General features: G+C 49.2%; 1 protein-coding gene across 2 annotated transcripts in view; it reads left to right on the plus strand.

The window, feature by feature from the left end:
- HYDIN (HYDIN axonemal central pair apparatus protein) overlaps positions 1-21,222 on the plus strand; it is a 606,889-nt gene that overhangs the window by 534,594 nt on the left and 51,073 nt on the right. For both annotated transcript variants that reach the window (XM_068260328.1, XM_068260329.1), the window contains 4 exons: positions 1,888-2,053; positions 9,993-10,140; positions 13,006-13,213; positions 20,988-21,209. In XM_068260328.1, coding sequence (XP_068116429.1) covers positions 1,888-2,053; positions 9,993-10,140; positions 13,006-13,213; positions 20,988-21,209 — 744 coding nt within the window. The remainder of the gene's footprint in view (positions 1-1,887; positions 2,054-9,992; positions 10,141-13,005; positions 13,214-20,987; positions 21,210-21,222) is intronic.

The following is a 21,222-nucleotide window of genomic DNA, read 5'->3' on the forward strand; positions in this document are numbered from 1 at the left end:
CTGGCATTATGGCGTAAGTGGCTTGTGCATACGCAGAAACATTTACAGCTGGCATTATGGCGTAAGTGGCTTGTGCATACGCAGAAACATTTACAGCTGGCATTATGGCGTAAGTGGCTTGTGCATACGCAGAAACATTTACAGCTGGCATTATGGCGTAAGTGGCTTGTGCATACGCAGAAACATTTACAGCTGGCATTATGGTGTAAGTGGCTTGTGCATACGCAGAAACATTTACAGCTGGCATTATGGCGTAAGTGGCTTGTGCATACGCAGAAACATTTACAGCTGGCATTATGGTGTAAGTGGCTTGTGCATACGCAGAAACATTTACAGCTGGCATTATGGCGTAAGTGGCTCGTGCATACGCAGAAACATTTACAGCTGGCATTATGGCGTAAGTGGCTTGTGCATACGCAGAAACATTTACAGCTGGCATTATGGCGTAAGTGGCTTGTGCATACGCAGAAACATTTACAGCTGGCATTATGGCGTAAGTGGCTTGTGCATACGCAGAAACATTTACAGCTGGCATTATGGCGTAAGTGGCTTGTGCATACGCAGAAACATTTACAGCTGGCATTATGGCGTAAGTGGCTTGTGCATACGCAGAAACATTTTCTTCTGGAAGTTGGTTCTGAGCACAAATGTTGTTGCTGGAAAAACTTAATGTGCAGAAAAATATTTGTGCCCAACAAGTGCATGCGCAGCACCGATGACATAAAAAGCATGCGACCTTCAAGGTGCACACACAATGACGGACTAGTGTGACCTGGCATGGGAAGGCAGGTGAGCCCTGACAATGTGACAGTTGTGGTTTGAGGCGTATATAGAGGGGTGCAGGCATGACTCGTGCCATGGGTGCCATGGCTGCCTCCTCCTACTGGAAGACATCTCTCACTACATAAACTGGGGGGAGTAATTATACTAGGAGGACACCTGTTACTATCTTAATTAGGGGGGGGGGGGGTGCTTATACTGGGTGGCACCTCTCTCTACCTATACTGATGGGTTACTTGGGGAAGGGGGAACTTATACTGGCGACACCTGCCAAACCTATACTGGGGGTGTTACTTATACTGAGTGACACCCCTCATTACCCATACTGGGGGACTACTTATACTGGGGGACACCTCTTTCTACCTATACCGAGCGGTTACTTGAGGAAGGGGACACTTATATTGGGGACACCTGCCAAACCTATACTAGGGGTGTTACTTATACTGAGGGACACCTCTCATTATCCATACTGGGGGACTACTTATACTGGGGGACACCTCTCTCTACCTATACCGAGAGGTTACTTGGGGAATGGGGCACTTATACTAGGGGACACCTGCCAAACCTATACTGGGGGTGTTACTTATACTGAGGGACACCTCTCATCACCTATACTAGGGGACTACTTATACTGGGGGGCACCTCTCTCTACCTATACCGAGAGGTTACTTTGGGGAAGGGGGCACTTATACTGGGGACACCTGCCAAACCTATACTGGGGGTGTTACTTATACTGGGGGACAGCTCTCACCACTTATGCTAGCGGAGGATACTTATACTGGTGAGACACCTCTGATTACATATACTGGGAGGGCAACCTAAACTGGGGGCTACCTCTACTTGGGTGCTACCTCTGGTTACTTATACTTGGGGGGCTAACTCTAGGAACCTATACTGGGGGGGGGGGTCATTTCAGTGTTTGCGATAGGCGGCGGCGCTACATTACTCAGGTACGCCCCTGGTTTTGGTGTGAATATGATGCTGTGCTATATAAGGTGATGGGTGCAGTGCAGTCGGGGGAAGCAGTACACATCTGTGATCTGATCTTGTGTCTGTAGGTTTATGTGTGTGGACAGTAACACAACCTGATTCTTCTTCTATCTGTAGATCACGTTTGAGTTCATTCCCCAAGTCCTGGACATCACCGAGTCCTTCTGGTCCTTCACGATCCCCGAGCAGAACATCTCCATCCCATTCTTGCTTGTTGGCAAAGCTCTGGAACCTTCCGTGTCCCTGGACAGATCTCACCTCAACTTCCGCTCCCTGCTAATAGGTAGGTGTCCGCCTTCAGTCAGGAGACTCCCAGGATGCACCGTGCACTGTGTGTCTTACATGAGCTGTCCCCTTCAGTCAGGAGACTCCCAGGATGCACCGTGCACCGTGTGTCTTACATGAGCTGTCCCCTTCAGTCAGGAGACTCCCAGGATGCACCGTGCACTGTGTGTCTTACATGAGCTGTCCCCTTCAGTCAGGAGACTCCCAGGATGCACCGTGCACTGTGTGTCTTACATGAGCTGTCCCCTTCAGTCAGGAGACTCCCAGGATGCACCGTGCACTGTGTGTCTTACATGAGCTGTCCCCTTCAGTCAGGAGACTCCCAGGATGCACCGTGCACTGTGTGTCTTACATGAGCTGTCCCCTTCAGTCAGGAGACTCCCAGGATGCACCGTGCACCGTGTGTCTTACATGAGCTGTCCCCTTCAGTCAGGAGACTCCCAGGATGCACCGTGCACCGTGTGTCTTACATGAGCTGTCCCCTTCAGTCAGGAGACTCCCAGGATGCACCGTGCACCGTGTGTCTTACATGAGCTGTCCCCTTCAGTCAGGAGACTCCCAGGATGCACCGTGCACTGTGTGTCTTACATGAGCTGTCCCCTTCAGTCAGGAGACTCCCAGGATGCACCGTGCACCGTGTGTCTTACATGAGCTGTCCCCTTCAGTCAGGAGACTCCCAGGATGCACCGTGCACTGTGTGTCTTACATGAGCTGTCCCCTTCAGTCAGGAGACTCCCAGGATGCACCGTGCACCGTGTGTCTTACATGAGCTGTCCCCTTCAGTCAGGAGACTCCCAGGATGCACCGTGCACTGTGTGTCTTACATGAGCTGTCCCCTTCAGTCAGGAGACTCCCAGGATGCACCGTGCACTGTGTGTCTTACATGAGCTGTCCCCTTCAGTCAGGAGACTCCCAGGATGCACCGTGCACTGTGTGTCTTACATGAGCTGTCCCCTTCAGTCAGGAGACTCCCAGGATGCACCGTGCACTGTGTGTCTTACATGAGCTGTCCCCTTCAGTCAGGAGACTCCCAGGATGCACCGTGCACCGTGTGTCTTACATGAGCTGTCCCCTTCAGTCAGGAGACTCCCAGGATGCACCGTGCACTGTGTGTCTTACATGAGCTGTCCCCTTCAGTCAGGAGACTCCCAGGATGCACCGTGCACTGTGTGTCTTACATGAGCTGTCCCCTTCAGTCAGGAGACTCCCAGGATGCACCGCGCACTGTGTGTCTTACATGAGCTGTCCCCTTCAGTCAGGAGACTCCCAGGATGCACCGCGCACCGTGTGTCTTACATGAGCTGTCCCCTTCAGTCAGGAGACTCCCAGGATGCACCGTGCACTGTGTGTCTTACATGAGCTGTCCCCTTCAGTCAGGAGACTCCCAGGATGCACCGTGCACCGTGTGTCTTACATGAGCTGTCCCCTTCAGTCAGGAGACTCCCAGGATGCACCGTGCACTGTGTGTCTTACATGAGCTGTCCCCTTCAGTCAGGAGACTCCCAGGATGCACCGTGCACCGTGTGTCTTACATGAGCTGTCCCCTTCAGTCAGGAGACTCCCAGGATGCACCGTGCACTGTGTGTCTTACATGAGCTGTCCCCTTCAGTCAGGAGACTCCCAGGATGCACCGTGCACCGTGTGTCTTACATGAGCTGTCCCCTTCAGTCAGGAGACTCCCAGGATGCACCGTGCACTGTGTGTCTTACATGAGCTGTCCCCTTCAGTCAGGAGACTCCCAGGATGCACCGTGCACTGTGTGTCTTACATGAGCTGTCCCCTTCAGTCAGGAGACTCCCAGGATGCACCGTGCACTGTGTGTCTTACATGAGCTGTCCCCTTCAGTCAGGAGACTCCCAGGATGCACCGTGCACTGTGTGTCTTACATGAGCTGTCCCCTTCAGTCAGGAGACTCCCAGGATGCACCGTGCACTGTGTGTCTTACATGAGCTGTCCCCTTCAGTCAGGAGACTCCCAGGATGCACCGTGCACTGTGTGTCTTACATGAGCTGTCCCCTTCAGTCAGGAGACTCCCAGGATGCACCGTGCACTGTGTGTCTTACATGAGCTGTCCCCCTCAGTCAGGAGACTCCCAGGATGCACCGTGCACTGTGTGTCTTACATGAGCTGTCCCCTTCAGTCAGGAGACTCCCAGGATGCACCGTGCACCGTGTGTCTTACATGAGCTGTCCCCTTCAGTCAGGAGACTCCCAGGATGCACCGTGCACTGTGTGTCTTACATGAGCTGTCCCCTTCAGTCAGGAGACTCCCAGGATGCACCGTGCACCGTGTGTCTTACATGAGCTGTCCCCTTCAGTCAGGAGACTCCCAGGATGCACCGTGCACCGTGTGTCTTACATGAGCTGTCCCCTTCAGTCAGGAGACTCCCAGGATGCACCGTGCACTGTGTGTCTTACATGAGCTGTCCCCTTCAGTCAGGAGACTCCCAGGATGCACCGTGCACTGTGTGTCTTACATGAGCTGTCCCCTTCAGTCAGGAGACTCCCAGGATGCACCGTGCACTGTGTGTCTTACATGAGCTGTCCCCTTCAGTCAGGAGACTCCCAGGATGCACCGCGCACCGTGTGTCTTACATGAGCTGTCCCCTTCAGTCAGGAGACTCCCAGGATGCACCGTGCACTGTGTGTCTTACATGAGCTGTCCCCTTCAGTCAGGAGACTCCCAGGATGCACCGTGCACCGTGTGTCTTACATGAGCTGTCCCCTTCAGTCAGGAGACTCCCAGGATGCACCGTGCACTGTGTGTCTTACATGAGCTGTCCCCTTCAGTCAGGAGACTCCCAGGATGCACCGTGCACTGTGTGTCTTACATGAGCTGTCCCCTTCAGTCAGGAGACTCCCAGGATGCACCGTGCACTGTGTGTCTTACATGAGCTGTCCCCTTCAGTCAGGAGACTCCCAGGATGCACCGTGCACTGTGTGTCTTACATGAGCTGTCCCCTTCAGTCAGGAGACTCCCAGGATGCACCGTGCACTGTGTGTCTTACATGAGCTGTCCCCTTCAGTCAGGAGACTCCCAGGATGCACCGTGCACTGTGTGTCTTACATGAGCTGTCCCCTTCAGTCAGGAGACTCCCAGGATGCACCGTGCACCGTGTGTCTTACATGAGCTGTCCCCTTCAGTCAGGAGACTCCCAGGATGCACCGTGCACTGTGTGTCTTACATGAGCTGTCCCCTTCAGTCAGGAGACTCCCAGGATGCACCGTGCACTGTGTGTCTTACATGAGCTGTCCCCTTCAGTCAGGAGACTCCCAGGATGCACCGTGCACTGTGTGTCTTACATGAGCTGTCCCCTTCAGTCAGGAGACTCCCAGGATGCACCGCGCACCGTGTGTCTTACATGAGCTGTCCCCTTCAGTCAGGAGACTCCCAGGATGCACCGTGCACTGTGTGTCTTACATGAGCTGTCCCCTTCAGTCAGGAGACTCCCAGGATGCACCGTGCACTGTATGTCTTACATGAGCTGTCCCCTTCAGTCAGGAGACTCCCAGGATGCACCGTGCACTGTGTGTCTTACATGAGCTGTCCCCTTCAGTCAGGAGACTCCCAGGATGCACCGTGCACCGTGTGTCTTACATGAGCTGTCCCCTTCAGTCAGGAGACTCCCAGGATGCACCGTGCACCGTGTGTCTTACATGAGCTGTCCCCTTCAGTCAGGAGACTCCCAGGATGCACCGTGCACCGTGTGTCTTACATGAGCTGTCCCCTTCAGTCAGGAGACTCCCAGGATGCACCGTGCACTGTATGTCTTACATGAGCTGTCCCCTTCAGTCAGGAGACTCCCAGGATGCACCGTGCACTGTATGTCTTACATGAGCTGTCCCCTTCAGTCAGGAGACTCCCAGGATGCACCGTGCACTGTGTGTCTTACATGAGCTGTCCCCTTCAGTCAGGAGACTCCCAGGATGCACCGTGCACCGTGTGTCTTACATGAGCTGTCCCCTTCAGTCAGGAGACTCCCAGGATGCACCGCGCACCGTGTGTCTTACATGAGCTGTCCCCTTCAGTCAGGAGACTCCCAGGATGCACCGTGCACTGTGTGTCTTACATGAGCTGTCCCCTTCAGTCAGGAGACTCCCAGGATGCACCGTGCACCGTGTGTCTTACATGAGCTGTCCCCTTCAGTCAGGAGACTCCCAGGATGCACCGTGTGTCTTACATGAGCTGTCCCCTTCAGTCAGGAGACTCCCAGGATGCACCGTGCACCGTGTGTCTTACATGAGCTGTCCCCTTCAGTCAGGAGACTCCCAGGATGCACCGTGCACTGTGTGTCTTACATGAGCCGTCCGCCTTCAGTCAGGAGACTCCCAGGATGCACCGTGCACTGTGTGTCTTACATGAGCTGTCCCCTTCAGTCAGGAGACTCCCAGGATGCACCGTGCACCGTGTGTCTTACATGAGCTGTCCCCTTCAGTCAGGAGACTCCCAGGATGCACCGTGCACCGTGTGTCTTACATGAGCTGTCCCCTTCAGTCAGGAGACTCCCAGGATGCACCGTGCACTGTGTGTCTTACATGAGCTGTCCCCTTCAGTCAGGAGACTCCCAGGATGCACCGTGCACTGTGTGTCTTACATGAGCTGTCCCCTTCAGTCAGGAGACTCCCAGGATGCACCGTGCACTGTGTGTCTTACATGAGCTGTCCCCTTCAGTCAGGAGACTCCCAGGATGCACCGTGCACTGTGTGTCTTACATGAGCTGTCCCCTTCAGTCAGGAGACTCCCAGGATGCACCGTGCACTGTGTGTCTTACATGAGCTGTCCCCTTCAGTCAGGAGACTCCCAGGATGCACCGTGCACTGTGTGTCTTACATGAGCTGTCCCCTTCAGTCAGGAGACTCCCAGGATGCACCGTGCACTGTGTGTCTTACATGAGCTGTCCCCTTCAGTCAGGAGACTCCCAGGATGCACCGTGCACCGTGTGTCTTACATGAGCTGTCCCCTTCAGTCAGGAGACTCCCAGGATGCACCGTGCACTGTGTGTCTTACATGAGCTGTCCCCTTCAGTCAGGAGACTCCCAGGATGCACCGTGCACTGTGTGTCTTACATGAGCTGTCCCCTTCAGTCAGGAGACTCCCAGGATGCACCGTGCACCGTGTGTCTTACATGAGCTGTCCCCTTCAGTCAGGAGACTCCCAGGATGCACCGTGCACTGTGTGTCTTACATGAGCTGTCCCCTTCAGTCAGGAGACTCCCAGGATGCACCGTGCACTGTGTGTCTTACATGAGCTGTCCCCTTCAGTCAGGAGACTCCCAGGATGCACCGTGCACTGTGTGTCTTACATGAGCTGTCCCCTTCAGTCAGGAGACTCCCAGGATGCACCGTGCACTGTGTGTCTTACATGAGCTGTCCCCTTCAGTCAGGAGACTCCCAGGATGCACCGTGCACCGTGTGTCTTACATGAGCTGTCCCCTTCAGTCAGGAGACTCCCAGGATGCACCGTGCACTGTGTGTCTTACATGAGCTGTCCCCTTCAGTCAGGAGACTCCCAGGATGCACCGTGCACCGTGTGTCTTACATGAGCTGTCCCCTTCAGTCAGGAGACTCCCAGGATGCACCGTGCACTGTGTGTCTTACATGAGCTGTCCCCTTCAGTCAGGAGACTCCCAGGATGCACCGTGCACTGTGTGTCTTACATGAGCTGTCCCCTTCAGTCAGGAGACTCCCAGGATGCACCGTGCACTGTGTGTCTTACATGAGCTGTCCCCTTCAGTCAGGAGACTCCCAGGATGCACTGTGTGTCTTACATGAGCTGTCCCCTTCAGTCAGGAGACTCCCAGGATGCACCGTGCACCGTGTGTCTTACATGAGCTGTCCCCTTCAGTCAGGAGACTCCCAGGATGCACCGTGCACTGTGTGTCTTACATGAGCTGTCCCCTTCAGTCAGGAGACTCCCAGGATGCACCGTGCACTGTGTGTCTTACATGAGCTGTCCCCTTCAGTCAGGAGACTCCCAGGATGCACCGTGCACTGTGTGTCTTACATGAGCTGTCCCCTTCAGTCAGGAGACTCCCAGGATGCACCGTGCACTGTGTGTCTTACATGAGCTGTCCCCTTCAGTCAGGAGACTCCCAGGATGCACCGTGCACTGTGTGTCTTACATGAGCTGTCCCCTTCAGTCAGGAGACTCCCAGGATGCACCGTGCACCGTGTGTCTTACATGAGCTGTCCCCTTCAGTCAGGAGACTCCCAGGATGCACCGTGCACCGTGTGTCTTACATGAGCTGTCCCCTTCAGTCAGGAGACTCCCAGGATGCACCGTGCACCGTGTGTCTTACATGAGCTGTCCCCTTCAGTCAGGAGACTCCCAGGATGCACCGCGCACTGTGTGTCTTACATGAGCTGTCCCGCTCAATGATTTCCATCAACACTACTCTTAAGGTGGCCATTCACTGGTCGATACTGCCCACTGATATCTGGCCAATACGATTTTGATTACATCTTCTAGAAATTAATGCAGCAAACTCGATTCCAATTTTCCACTGAAATCAATCAATTCGATCAGTCGCACTGGACAGAAAATATTGCTCAATCATCGGCCGGTCAGGGTCGCGTTGCTAGTGGCATTTGATTTTGGGATGACCAACCCAGCAGCAGAGCTTACCGTCATCTGTTTACCGGCGCTTTGTCCCGGGACTTCTCTCCACCGCCAGGCGTTCCTACCTGTCTTTTCTGGGTGCCTGTAATGTCACAAACACTAGAGGCTAAACACTAGAGGCCTGTCTAGCGGTCATATAAGGTATGTGCCTCAGTGGCTCTTGTGTTTGGCATCTGGGAGAGAAGAGAGAGGCAGGAGCACTTGGCGGTGTAGAGAATACAAGCACTGGTGGACAGGTGAGTGTTAGCTCGATATCTGTGTGGTGTGTGGGGGGATTCCATGAGATAGATCCTTCTCTGATCAGATAATGACCTGAGAGGGATCTGTCTATTGGCCATGTTGACCAGCGTGTGGCCAGCCTTATTGTTTTGAAACTTTGCGTGTGCACATGCCATCTTGTGACTGATTTTGGAATGCTCCACCTTATGCTTTAATTGCAGTGTCTGTTGTGCAAGGGGCAGTAGTGAAGCAGCCAGCACTGCTGTTCCCTGTGTGGGTCTATCTATTCTCAGCTTGAGCAATCTCGGGTGCAGGGTGAAGCCATAAAATGTCTCACCCTGCTCCTGCACAAACTCCGGGCGCCCGCGCTGATTACTGTTCCCCCTCCGAGGTGTAGCAACTGGGGGAGGACACGTAAATCGGGCATTGGCTGTTGCTGGCGGCCAAATTACTTTTTTTTTACTAATTCATGTAGTGCCCGGCTTACACTCCAGGTGCCCAAATGAGACACAACCTGCGCATCGCTGTGCCCGTGTTTTGTCATTTTCTTTTGGGCACCCCAGTGCCGTCCTACTCAGAGCTGTAACCATAGCTACCGAACCCTCGATCGCAGGGAAGGGGGGTTCTCCTCCTCCCTCTCCCCAATCGCATGCAGAGTAGTGCAGAGAACAGTGTGATATTTACCTCCTCCAGGCTTCACAGCTCCCATTCGCTGGCTTTTGATCACATGACCGATGCAAGTCACGTGACGGGAGCCAGAGGAGAACAGAACAGAGTGTGCGGCTGCGAAGCATGGAGGTGACCCGCAGCACTGGAGCAGGTAACACTGCTCCCTGCTCTGCTCTGCATGGGGGTGCATACTTACCTAAGGAGAAGGAAGGCTCTGGGTCCTATAGAGCCTTCCTGCTTCCCTCCCCCATTTGTCTCCCTCGCCGGAGGCTTCTGAAGTTTTCGGAAGCGGAGTGCATTGCACCGTGTAAGCTGTGCGGTTCTAAAAACTGCAGCTAAAGAGTTCTTTGAGTGTTCAACACGTTCAGTTGGCAGCAACCAGTATTTGGTGTTAGTAAGTAGTATTTCCCTATCTTGTTTCTTGTGTGCAGGCCAGGAGGTCCAGGAATCCATCTACCTCATCAATAATGAGAAAAAGTCGCTCAGCTTCACCATCCGAGAGAGTTCCTGTTTCTCTGAAGGCCACAGCCAGAGTTTATCGGTTACGCCCATGGAAGGCAGTGCCCCCCCTCTGGCCAGGTAACAGATGTGCGGTTTATCTGTAGAGTTTATCAGTGACGCCCATGGAAGGTTCCTACTGTCCCTTATTCTCATATAGGACAATGCAGTGATTATTATTGACAGCCACAGCACAGGCTACCCATAAAATGGAGAATAATGACATTTACATCCTTGCACAATCTGAGCCTCGGCAACTGCATCACCCCCCCCCCCCCCTTACACACACACACACACACACACACACACACACACACACGTACACACCACACACACACATATACACACACACACACACATACACGTACACACACACACGTACACACACACGTACACACACGTGTACACACACACACACACACACACACGTACACACACACACACACGTACACACACACACCTGTACACACACACACACTGTACACACACACACACACACACACACACTGTACACACACACACACACTGTACACACACACACACACACACTGTACACACACACACACACACGTACACACACACACGTACACACACACACCTGTACACACACACACACTGTACACACACACACACACACACACACGTACACACACACACACACACACACACACGTACACACACACACCTGTACACACACACACACTGTACACACACACACACACACTGTACACACACACACACTGTACACACACACACACTGTACACACACACACACACACACACACACACACGTACACACACACACACGTACACACACACACCTGTACACACACACACACTGTACACACACACACACACACACACACTCTTCAAAAGGATGTAATACCTTGGGTCATCCCCAGAGTCCATCTCAGAACCTTTGGAGACAGAGCCTTCAGTCATGCTGCTCCTATACTTTGGAACTCCCTGCCACACCAAATTAGGACATCTCCATCCCTTGAAGCATTTAAGTCCAAACTGAAAAGCCACCTGTTTAGTCTGGCATTTATGAACACCTGACTCTTTCCTCTGATAGGCCTCGTTCACATCATACACGCTTCCGTGTGCATTTGGAAGCGCGTAAGACGTGGTAACATGCAAGAATGGCAGAAGGGTATAGACAGCCCTTGTGCCGTTCACATCAAATGTGCTGCGCAGCAGTACCATGCGCTATGATGCGCTTGTGTACTGCTGCATGCATTCCGCCTGCAAGCGCAGAGCTGACCCATTCACTGTCAATGGATGGGATCAGCAGTGCAGCGGGTAGCAGCGCAGATGGCGTGCAATCGTACGCATTGTGTTCTGATCGCACGGCCATCTGCGCTAGTAGATGTGAAGGAAGCCTAACACAGTCCAGCCTGCAACTACTGTATTGATCTGCGATGTATCTATACACTTTGAGTCCTATGGGAGAAAAGCGCTTTACAAAGGCTATTGTATTGTATATATTATATAACGTAACAATGCTCTTCCACTAAAGGTGCATACACACATGGCCAATAACAATTGTTTGGATAAATCGTAATCTCATAGTGCAAGCAACATGGCTAAAACTGAATAATGACTGCAGTCATGGGGACAGTCAGTTATCAACTAAACAGAACTCTGCAAACTGTCATTATTCATGGTAATTCTTATTGGAGCATTCCGAAGGGAAATTGCATAAATGCTAACAGGAGACTGGGATATATACCTATACCGAGGGAAAGGACACTGTGCCACTGTTATGTCATTATTATGTAAACAGATCTGCTCCCATGCTATAGACACCCACATGCAAGTATGGTAAAACTGATGGAGTGGATGACAGTAACAGCCACAAGCAGAAAAACATTAAAGAGAACCTGAACTAAAAATAAAAAGTCAAAATAACCATACACAGGTCATACTTCCCTCCTGTGTAGTCTACTCCTCAATCTCTTTCTCCTCTCCTGTGTCCCATTTGTACAGTGTGATCAATAGATTTCTCCGTCCTCTATTTTAAAAATGGCCATTACCCCCTAACAGCTTCCTGGTCAGCACACTGTTACACTGTAATATCACCCACTTAAACCATAGGGAAACATGGGCATTACCTTGCACATTCAGTTTTCCTCTCAGCTATAACTCATTTGCAGCTACGTCATGTGGTTATTCTAAATAATTTTCCTTGCTTCAGGTTCCCTTTTTAAGATGGAATGGGGTCCTAGTCAAGATGGCACTTTACCCACCACTGATGATCACCTTTTTAGTAAGATTTGGTGTGGGGTAGCATCCTCCAAACCCCCAAACTCTCTCCAGACCCTAGGCTGCTGCCTAGAATTGCCTTGTGGATGATCCAGGTCTGGTCAAAAGTGTTACAGTATAAAAGTAAACATTAAAGAGGCCCTGTAGTGACATATAGTAGAATGCAGTAAAGAGGCCCTGCAGTGACATATAGCAGAATGCAGTAAAGAGGCCCTGTAGTGACGTATAGCAGAATGCAGTAAAGAGGCCCTGTAGTGACATATAGCAGAATGCAGTAAAGAGGCCCTGTAGTGACATATAGCAGAATGCAGTAAAGAGGTCCTGTAGTGACATACAGCAGAATGCAGTAAAGAGGCCCTGTAGTGACATATAGCAGCATGCAGTAAAGAGGCCCTGTAGTGACATATAGCAGCATGCAGTAAAGAGGCCCTGTAGTGACATAGTAGAATGCAGTAAAGAGGCCCTGTAGTGACATGTAGTAGAATGCAGTAAAGAGGCGCTGTAGTGACATATAGTAGAATGCAGTAAAGAGGCCCTGTAGTGACATAGTAGAATGCAGTAAAGAGGCCCTGTAGTGACATATAGCAGAATGCAGTACATTATTTTCTGGGGTAAAGTTGAAACAGGCAGTGTGCATGCCTATCTGACAGCACCGACAATAACACCTCTGTATTCTTTCAGGATCCCCATCGCTGTCCAGTTCCAGCCCTCCCAGGTGGGGGAGGTCAACTTTAACCTAATCTGTGATATAAAAACCAAGACGGAACCGCTGTACCTGAATGTGAAGGCCGACAGTCACGCTACTGAAGCATGTATACAAAGCCAGGACAGCGCTGGCACAGTCAGCATCCTATCTACCCAACAGCCCAACTACATGGACCTGGGGCAGGTGAGGAGGTCCTGCATGTGAGCATGTATGCATTCACTGAGCCCTATCTACCCAACAGCCCAACTACATGGACCTGGGGCAGGTGAGGAGGTCCTGCATGTGAGCATGTATGCATTCACTGAGCACTGTATTCACAGTCAGCATCTTATCTACCAAACAGCCCAACTACATGGACCTGGGGCAGGTGAGGAGGTCCTGGAGCAGGTGAGGAGGTCCTGGGCCAGGTGAGGAGGTCCTGGAGCAGGTGAGGAGGACCTGCATGTGAGCATGTATGCATTCACTGAGCACTGTATTCACAGTCAGCATCCTATCTACCCAACAGCCCAACTACATGGACCTGGGGCAGGTGAGGAGGACCTGGGGCAGGTGATGAGGTCCTGGAGCAGGTGAGGAGGTCCTGGGGCAGGTGAGGAGGTCCTGGAGCAGGTGAGGAGGTCCTGGAGCAGGTGAGGAGGTCCTGGGGCAGGTGAGGAGGTCCTGGAGCAGGTGAGGAGGTCCTGGGGCAGGTGATGAGGACCTGGAGCAGGTGAGGAGGTCCTGGGGCAGGTGAGGAGGTCCTGCATGTGAGCATGTATGCATTCACTGAGCACTGTATTCACAGTCAGCATCTTATCTACCAAACAGCCCAACTACATGGACCTGGGGCAGGTGAGGAGGTCCTGGAGCAGGTGAGGAGGTCCTGGGCCAGGTGAGGAGGTCCTGGAGCAGGTGAGGAGGTCCTGGGGCAGGTGATGAGGACCTGGAGCAGGTGAGGAGGTCCTGGGGCAGGTGAGGAGGTCCTGCATGTGAGCATGTATGCATTCACTGAGCACTGTATTCACAGTCAGCATCTTATCTACCAAACAGCCCAACTACATGGACCTGGGGCAGGTGAGGAGGTCCTGGAGCAGGTGAGGAGGTCCTGGGCCAGGTGAGGAGGTCCTGGGGCAGGTGAGGAGGTCCTGGGGCAGGTGATGAGGACCTGGGGCAGGTGATGAGGACCTGGGGCAGGTGAGGAGGTCCTGCATGTGAGCATGTATGCATTCACTGAGCACTGTATTCACAGTCAGCATCTTATCTACCTAACAGCCCAACTACATGGACCTGGGGCAGGTGAGGAGGTCCTGGGGCAGGTGATGAGGACCTGGGGCAGGTGAGGAGGACCTGCATGTGAGCATGTATGCATTCACTGAGCACTGTATTCAGAACACTACACTAATACTGAGTAGCTCCTCACTTTGCCCTCAGAAAGGCTATGTTTTTCTGTTATGGATTCCACCGAAAACATCCCTAGAAACAAGATGGATATGCTGTGGCTATCTGATTTTTTTTTTTGCAGGTGTTTTGCATGCCTGAAGGTAGTCATACACTGTACAATTTTTTTGCCCAATTAAACATTCTATTAGACAAAACAATCTTGACTAATCACAAATTCAAGTGTATTTAAACATTTGCAATTAATATTATTATTGAATATTTTTATAACACTGACATTTTCTGCAGCCCTGTACAGAGTACATAGTCATGTCACTACATTTTCTCAGAGAAGCTCACAATCTAATCCCTACCATAGTCATAGTCTAATGTCCTACCATATTATTATTATGTATTTATATAGCACTGACATCTCCTGCAGCACATTACAGAGTACATAGTCATGTCACTGACTGTCCTCAGAGGAGCTCACACTCTAATCCTACCATAGTCATAGTCTAATGTCCTACCATATTATTATTATGTATTTATATAGCGCTGACATCTTCTGCAGCACATTACAGAGTACATAGTCATGTCACTGACTGTCCTCAGAGGGGCTCACACTCTAATCATAGTTACATAGTTACATAGTTACTTTGGTTGAAAAAAGACATACGTCCATCGAGTTCAACCAGTACAAAGTACAACTCCAGCCTGCTCCCTCACATATCCCTGTTGATCCAGAGGAAGGCGAAAAAACCCTTACAAGGTAAAAATTCCTTCCCGACTCCAGATGGCAATCAGATAAAATCCCTGGATCAACATCATTGGCATTACCTAGTAATTGTAGCCATGGATGTCATTCAACGCAAGGAAAGCATCTAAGCCCCCTTTAAATGCAGGTATAGAGTTTGCCATAACGACTTCCTGTGGCAATGCATTCCACATCTTAATCACTCTTACTGTAAAGAACCCTTTCCTAAATAAATGGCTAAAACGTTTTTCCTCCATGCGCAGATCATGTCCTCTAGTCCTTTGAGAAGGCCTAGGGACAAAAAGCTCATCCGCTAAGCTATTATATTGCCCTCTGATGTATTTATACATGTTAATTAGATCTCCTCTAAGGCGTCTTTTCTCTAGACTAAATAAACCCAGTTTATCTAACCTTTCTTGGTAAGTGAGACCTTCCATCCCACGTATCAATTTTGTTGCTCGTCTCTGCACCTGCTCTAAAACTGCAATATCTTTTTTGTAATGTGGTGCCCAGAACTGAATTCCATATTCCAGATGTGGCCTTACTAGAGAGTTAAACAGGGGCAATATTATGCTAGCATCTCGAGTTTTTATTTCCCTTTTAATGCATCCCAAAATTTTGTTAGCTTTAGCTGCAGCGGCTTGGCATTGAGTACGATTATTTAACTTGTTGTCGATGAGTACTCCTAAGTCCTTCTCCAAGTTTGATGTTCCCAACTGTATCCCATTTATTTTGTATGGTGTTAGACCATTGGTACGACCAAAATGCATGACTTTACATTTGTCAACATTGAATTTCATCTGCCATGTATGTGCCCATATAGCCATCCTATCCAGATCCTGTTGCAATATAACACTATCTTCCTTAGAGTTGATGATTCTGCACAATTTTGTATCATCTGCAAAAATAGCAACATTGCTCACTACTGTATCCACTAGGTCATTAATAAATAAATTGAAGAGCACTGGACCCAGTACAGACCCCTGTGGGACCCCACTGCTAACAGTCTCCCATTTTGAGTATGATCCATTGACCACAACTCTTTGTTTTCTGTCCATTAGCCAGTTCCCTATCCATGCACACAGACTCTTCCCCAGTCCTTGCATCCTCATCTTTTGCACCAGACTTTTGTGGGGAACAGTGTCGAAGGCCTTAGCAAAGTCTAAGTATATCACATCTACAGCATTCCCAATATCCATATTAGCATTCACTACCTCATAAAAGCTGAGCATGTTAGTCAAACAGGACCTGTCTTTAGTAAACCCATGTTGATGCTGAGAAATAAGATTATTTTCTACTATGAAGTCATGTATAGTATCTCTTAGTAACCCCTCAAATAGTTTGCATACAACTGATGTTAAGCTTACAGGTCTATAATTTCCTGGATCTGATTTTTTGCCCTTCTTAAATAATGGGAAAACGTGGGCTGTACGCCAATCCACTGGGACTCTGCCAGTTGCAAGAGAGTCACAAAAGATAAGATAAAGGGGTTTATCTATAACTGAACTTAATTCCCTTAGGACCCGAGGATGCATGCCATCCGGGCCAGGTGCCTTGTCTATTTTTAATTTATTTAGTCTTGCCTTTACTTCTTCCTGCGTTAAGTATTTAATATTACAGTTAGAAGATTGAGACTCTTCCGCCTCTGTAATTTGCAACAGTGCTGTTTCCTTTGTAAAGACAGAAGCAAAGAAAGCATTTAATAACTCTGCCTTACCTTGGTCATCCACCATTGAGTTTCCACCTTCATCCTTTAGGAGTCCTATACAGTCAACCTTTCTTTTTTTAGAGTTGATGTACTTGTAAAACTTTTTTGGGTTAGATTTGATATCCCTAGCGATTTGATTTTCAGCTTCGATCTTTGCCAGCCTAATTTCTTTTTTACAATTTTTATTGCACTCCTTGTAATTGCTGAGTGCAGCCTCGGACCCCTCCTGTTTTAGGACCTTATAGGCATTCTTTTTCCTCTTCATTTTATCTCTAACCTTTCTATTCATCCATAGAGGCCTTTTTTTATTCCTAGACATTTTGTTTCCATATGGGATATACATACTACAATATTGATTGAGAATACGTTTAAAAGCTTGCCATTTCCCTTCAGTGTCGTCCCCTTGTAGTACATTATCCCAGTTCACCAAACTTAGTGCCTGCCTAATTTGATTGAACTTTGCTTTTCTAAAATTCATAGTTTTAGTGGTCCCGCTGCCCCGTGGCCTATCAGTCACCAGATCAAACGTTATCATGTTGTGATCACTATTTCCCAAATGTTCTTGAACCTGCACATTTGTTACATTATCTGGTCTATTCGAAATGATCAGATCCAGTAACGCATTCCCCCTTGTTGGTTCCGTTACCATTTGAGTCAAGTAATTGTCCTGTAGTGCTGCCAGAAATCTGCTGCTTTTACCAGAATGGGTAGCCTCAATACCCCAGTCAATGTCTGGAAAGTTGAAGTCGCCCATAACTATGACCTCATTTTTACTTGCCGCTTTTTCAATTTGCTGTAGTAATTGCAGTTCTGCAGCTTCATTAATATGAGGTGGTCTGTAGCATACCCCAATAAGCAATTGGCAACTTTTATTTCCACCATGAATATTTACCCAAACGGACTCCACATCTTCGCAATCTTCCTCCATCTCATCATTGAGGACAGCTGTAAAAGAATTCTTAACAAAGAGACAAACCCCTCCACCTTTTTTCCCTGTTCTATCCCTCCTGAACACATTGTATCCTTTTAAATTGGCTATCCAGTCATGACTTTCATCCATCCATGTCTCGGTTATTCCCACAATGTCATAGCCTTTGTCATTCAGAATGAACTCTAGTTCATCTATTTTATTTGCAAGGCTCCGAGCATTGGTTATCATGCACTTTATATTTTTACCACCACATTTACCAATTTTGTTTACCTGAAATGGGCTACTTGAAGTTTTACCAACCTCCTTAATCTTTACACTGTCCCCACCCCCCTCTCCACCCCCCATAATGTTAGGCTCCCACTGTCTTTTTACCTTATCTTGTCTATATGTTGAGACTTTATCCTCCCGCCTCCCCCCAGATCCTAGTTTAAAATCTCCTCCAACCGTTTAGCCATCTTCTCCCCCAATGCAGCTGCACCCTCCCCATTAAGGTGCAGCCCGTCCCTGCTGTAGAACCTGTAGCCGACTGCAAAGTCTGCCCAGTTCTCCAGGAACCCAAACCCTTCCTTCCTACACCAATTTCTCAGCCACTTATTTAACTCCCTAAGCTCCCTCTGTCTCTCAGATGTAGCACGTGGCACTGGCAGTATTTCAGAGAACACCACCTTGGAGGTCCTTGCTTTAAGTTTATCTCCAAGTACCTGAAAATCATTTTTGAGGACCTTCCATCTCCCACTAACTTTGTCATTGGTGCCAATGTGTACCATGACAGCCGGGTCTTCCCCAGCCCCACCCAATAATCTGTCAATTCTTTCCGCTACATGCCGAACCCGAGCACCCGGGAGGCAACAGACTGTACGGCATTCACGGTTTCTTCGACAGATTACCCTGTCTGTGCGCCTAATAATTGAATCCCCTACCACCAGTACCTGTCTAGCCTTAGCTGCACTCCTATTCCCTTTCTCGTTACAGCAGTCTGCCCCTTGGTTGCTAAGGAGCACATCCTGTTGCAGCATTGCTACTCCAGAGTCGTCCTCACCAATATTACGCAAACAAGCATACTTATTAGTGAGGGACAACTCGGGACTAGCCTCCCTGTGACTTTTTCCCCTACCCCTTCTAACTGTGACCCAACTAGCGGCTACCTCTGCTTCTTGCTCCGGCTTTACTCCACCCACCTCATCTTCAAGGGTTCCATCCAGTGTCTGGATCGTGAGATCCAAGCTCATCTCCATGTTGTGTATGCGTCTCAGTGTTGCGAGATGCTTATTTAGCTCTGCGACTTCCGCCTCTAACCGAGCAACACGCACACATCCAGGGCAACAGTAAACACCCTCAATCCGCTGATCAAGGCATGCATACATGCTGCAGGATGTACACTGTACTGCATTGTCCAACATGATGACTATTGTGTGGGGAAAAATTATTTAAAGTAAACTATGGTGGTAAAAGATGAAACGGGAGAGTGAGTGACGTTCGGGAGTAAGTGTAGCTGGGGTGGAAGAGGGGGAGAGGTGGAGGAGGGGGAGTGAGTAAGTTGGGGTGGAGGAGGGGGAGTGAGTAAAGTTGGGGTGGGGGGGAGGAGGGGGAGGAGGGGAGGGGGAGTGAGTGAAGCTGGGGTGGAGTCCTCAAAACTTAAAGACTACACCACAACGTGTTAGCACATTCTAACCAATGCAAAAAAACCGCAATATTGGTTGAAGGTTTTTTTTTTTTTTTTTAGTCCTTACCTGTTTCCTCTCCCTTCTCTCTTTGTGCCTGTGTTGTAACGCCTGTTTTTTAACGCCTATGCCACTTGTGTCGAAGCCACTTAGTGAGCAAGCCACAGACTGAGCAAGCTCAGTACTGAGACCTGAAGCTGTCCAAATACCTCGTGTTACAGCTAATCCCTCCCCCTAGCTGATTGACAGCCTGCTGCAAACAGAGAAAAAAAAAATTGTACTTTTAAAACAAGCACTTGCTGTTAGATATCTGATGAATCGCTATGCACAAGCCCCAGATATCAAAGCAGCAACACACACACTTTACAAACAACAGCAATATAATATAATCAGAGCTCACAATCTCCCAGCAGTGAAGTGAAAGCAGCCCTCCTACCATAGTTATAGCCTAATGTCCTACCATATTATTATTATGTATTTATATAGCGCTGACATCTTCTGCAGCACTGTACAGAGCACATAGTCATGTCACTGACTGTCCTCAGAGGAGCTCACACTCTAATCCTACCATAGTCATAGTCTAATGTCCTATCATATTATTATTATGTATTTATTTAGCACTGGCATCTTCTGCAGCACATTACAGAGTACATAGCCCTGTCACTGACTGTCCTCAGAGGAGCTCACACTCTAATCCTACCATAGTCATAGTCTAATATCCTACCATATTATTATTATTATTATGTATTTATACAGCACTGACATCTTCTGCAGCACATTACAGAGTACACAGTCATGTCACTGACTGTCCCCAGAGGAGCTCACAATCTAATCCTACCATAGTCATAGTCTAATGTCCTACCATATTATTATTATGTATTTATATAGCACTGACATCTTCTGCAGCACATTACAGAGTACATAGTCATGTCACTGACTGTCCCCAGAGGAGCTCACAGTCTAATCCTACCATAATCATAGTCTAATGTTCTACCATATTATTATTTTGATGATCTATTTATATAGCACTGACATCTCCTGCAGCACTTTACAGAGTACATAGTCATGTCACTGACTGTCCTCAGAGGAGCTCACACTCTAATCTTGCCATAGTCATAGTGTAATGTCCTACCATATTATTCTTTACATTGGCCTCTTCTGCAGCACTTTATAGAGTACATAGTCATATCACTTATACCTAGTACACACGATATTCAATATTGCATTGTGTGCATCAGGCATAACTGTTCCTCAGAGGAGCTCACAATGTAATCCCTACCGTAGTCCTACTTCTATTGTAGTCCAAGGACAATTTAGGGGGAAGCCAATTAACTTATCTGTTTTTGGGATGTGGGAAAAAACTGGAGTGCCCGGAGGAAACCCTTGCAGACACAGGGAGACCATACAAATTTCATTTAGAGAATTCCCTGGCTGGCATTTGAATAGTGTATGGCCAGCTTCAGCCAGAGACAGGACATTATTAACCTTCCTGGTCCCTGGAGGTTCTGCTGGTCACTGACAAATGATTCTTTTCCTCCTCACAGGTGGATGTGAACGACAGCTCCGCCCTCCAGTTCCACATCATTAATAACGGCAGGTTTGACTTTCACTTTTCCTCCATGTTATCTGTACCGCGAGGGCTGCAGGAGTATCTGAGCCTCATGCCAGCCAGTGGTTGTGTTGGACCTGGGAAGCAAACACACCTGTCACTGACCTTCTACCCCACCAAGAGATGCCTCATCAGGGACAGCCAGCTGACTATCAGGGTATGACAACAAG

The sequence above is a fragment of the Hyperolius riggenbachi genome, chromosome 11, assembly GCF_040937935.1.
Source record: "Hyperolius riggenbachi isolate aHypRig1 chromosome 11, aHypRig1.pri, whole genome shotgun sequence".
NCBI classification, from domain to species: domain Eukaryota; kingdom Metazoa; phylum Chordata; class Amphibia; order Anura; family Hyperoliidae; genus Hyperolius; species Hyperolius riggenbachi.